We start from the raw sequence: 2,417 nt of genomic DNA, 5'->3' as shown, positions 1-2,417 counted from the left end.
CATGTGAAAATTCATTTCCCATGTTTCTGCTCACTTACACAAACTTGTATGATCTGCCTGTAATCTGTCTCCAGGGGCCTGGCTCTTGGCCGGTAAACTTGGATGTTTCCTTGTTTGCTCCCTCTTGCAGTCATTTCAAAGCTGTTAAATAGTAATCTTGCTGGGCCCCAGTTTCCCAATCTGTACAATGAGTGGGTTGGACTAGATCATCGTAAAGGGCCTTTCTAACTCTTTCAGTCTCCCAGATGGGAGGAGGGACAGGTCCCACCTCCAACTCCACCCCCTTGGATATGCCCTCTGGCTGCCAAGGGGAAAGGTGACAGAGTCAGCTGGGCTCAGCTTCAAGGGGACCAGGTAGGAGACGTGCCAAGGTTCTTGGGCAAGGGTGGCAATGGGGCTCCTGGGCTGTAGACAGGCGGTGGGGAAGGTGTCATAGGTAAATGTCATCTGGAGACACTGTGGCCAGGACACGAGGAGAGGCAAAGGCACTGTGGGGAGAGACACTCCTCTTCCAGGGACACAGCTGTGATGACAAGTCAGGAGACACTTGGCATCTGGGTATCTTCCTACTTTGGATAGTGCTGGGAGGCCTCTACCCTCTTTAGCCAGCCAGTCTCTTAGGGACAGAGTGAGCTGCAGAGTAAGAACAACCCAAACCCCCAGGCTGCCTGCCTGAGCCCCAGCACTGCCTGCTGCCCACCACTCCCCAAGCTGGACCAAGGGAGCTCGGGTAGGGGCCAGGCTAGCCTGAGTGTACCCAGATGCACTCCTGTCAGCTCTCTCTAGTGCTTCAACCACTGCTCTCCCTGCTGTCTGCTTTTTTTGCCCCAGCTCAGGGATGGGGGTAGGCAGAGAAATCCTGCCACCCTCACTTCTGACCTTTCCACTTCTAGGGGGGCCATGGCCAGTACAGAGTCCTCGCTGCTGAGATCCCTAGGCCTCAGCCCGGGTCCTGGCAGCAGTGAGGTGGAGCTGGACTGCTGGTTTGATGAGGATTTCAAGTTCATCCTGCTGCCTGTAAGCTATGCAGTTGTTTTTGCGGTAGGCTTGGGCCTTAACACCCCAACCCTCTGGCTCTTCATCTTCCGCCTCCGCCCCTGGGATGCAACGGCCACCTACATGTTCCACCTGGCATTGTCAGACACCTTGTATGTGCTGTCGCTGCCCACTCTCATCTATTATTATGCAGCCCGCAACCACTGGCCCTTCGGCACCGGGATCTGCAAATTTGTCCGCTTTCTTTTCTATTGGAACCTCTACTGCAGCGTCCTTTTCCTCACCTGCATCAGCGTGCACCGCTACCTGGGCATCTGCCACCCACTGCGGGCGCTACGCTGGGGCCGTCCTCGCCTCGCAGGTCTTCTCTGCCTGGCAGTTTGGTTGGTTGTAGCTGGCTGCCTCGTACCCAACCTGTTCTTCGTCACAACCAGCACCAAAGGGGCCACCGTCCTATGCCATGATACCACTCGGCCTGAAGAGTTTGACCACTATGTACACTTCAGCTCGGCAGTCATGGGGCTGCTCTTTGGCGTGCCCTGCCTGGTCACTCTTGTCTGCTATGGGCTCATGGCCCGGCGCCTGTGTCGGCCCTTGCCAGGTGCTGCCCAGTCGTCTTCTCGTCTCCGCTCTCTCCGAACCATCGCTGTGGTGCTGACTGTCTTCGCTGTCTGCTTTGTGCCTTTCCACATCACCCGAACCATTTACTACCTCGCAAGGCTGTTGGAAGCTGACTGCCGGGTGCTGAACATTGTCAACGTGGTCTATAAAGTGACTCGGCCACTGGCCAGCGCCAATAGCTGCCTGGATCCTGTGCTCTACTTGCTCACGGGGGACAAATATCGACGTCAGCTCCGGCAGCTCTGCGGTGGTGGCGAGCCACAGTCCCGCACTGCCACCTCTTCCCTGGCACTAGTGTCTCTGCCTGAAGATAGCAGCTGCAGGTGGGTGGACCCCTGCCCCGCCCAGGACAGTAGCCACTGTACTCTTAGGGTAGATAGATTGTAACACAGGAAGCCAGGAAGTGAGAGAAAAGGGGGCGAGTGCAGGGCAGAGGTGAGGGAACCCAACAGTGATACCTGGTAAGGCGCTTCTTCCTTTTTTCCAGGCTCTGGAGAGAAGCGCTCACCCTGAGGGTTGTGGGGAGGCAGGGACATCACGTGTGACCTCATCTCTCATAACCCCTTCAGTTGCCCACTCTTTTTTAGCTAACCAGTCTTTACTCCTTTCTCTTTGTTTCTGTCCCTTCCTGGGGCCATTGGTCCTACAAGTCTTCCTGAAAATCTTCCCCAGTCCTCTTTCCCCGTCCCATTTTCCCCACAGCTGCCTAGAGCATGTATTTCTCCAGCCAGACCAGAGCATTCAGCTGAAGGGGTGGATCAGATCAGGCAGAGTCATCTCAGGATTGGCCTGACTTATCC

The 2,417-nt window shown here is 55.9% G+C and overlaps 1 protein-coding gene across 1 annotated transcript; it reads left to right on the top strand.

Moving 5' to 3' along the window:
• Positions 1–305: 305 nt before the first annotated feature.
• P2RY4 (pyrimidinergic receptor P2Y4) lies at positions 306–2,130 on the top strand. Its single transcript, XM_074391563.1, has 3 exons — positions 306–354; positions 894–1,978; positions 2,105–2,130. The coding sequence occupies exons 2-3, from the start codon at positions 901–903 to the stop codon at positions 2,128–2,130; spliced, it is 1,104 nt and encodes a 367-aa protein (XP_074247664.1). The 5' UTR covers positions 306–354; positions 894–900.
• Positions 2,131–2,417: the final 287 nt, after the last annotated feature.

The sequence above is a fragment of the Saimiri boliviensis genome, chromosome X, assembly GCF_048565385.1.
Source record: "Saimiri boliviensis isolate mSaiBol1 chromosome X, mSaiBol1.pri, whole genome shotgun sequence".
NCBI lineage: Eukaryota > Metazoa > Chordata > Mammalia > Primates > Cebidae > Saimiri > Saimiri boliviensis.
The sequence above is the reverse complement of the archived record's forward strand: the minus strand, read 5'-3'. Positions and strand labels throughout refer to the sequence as shown.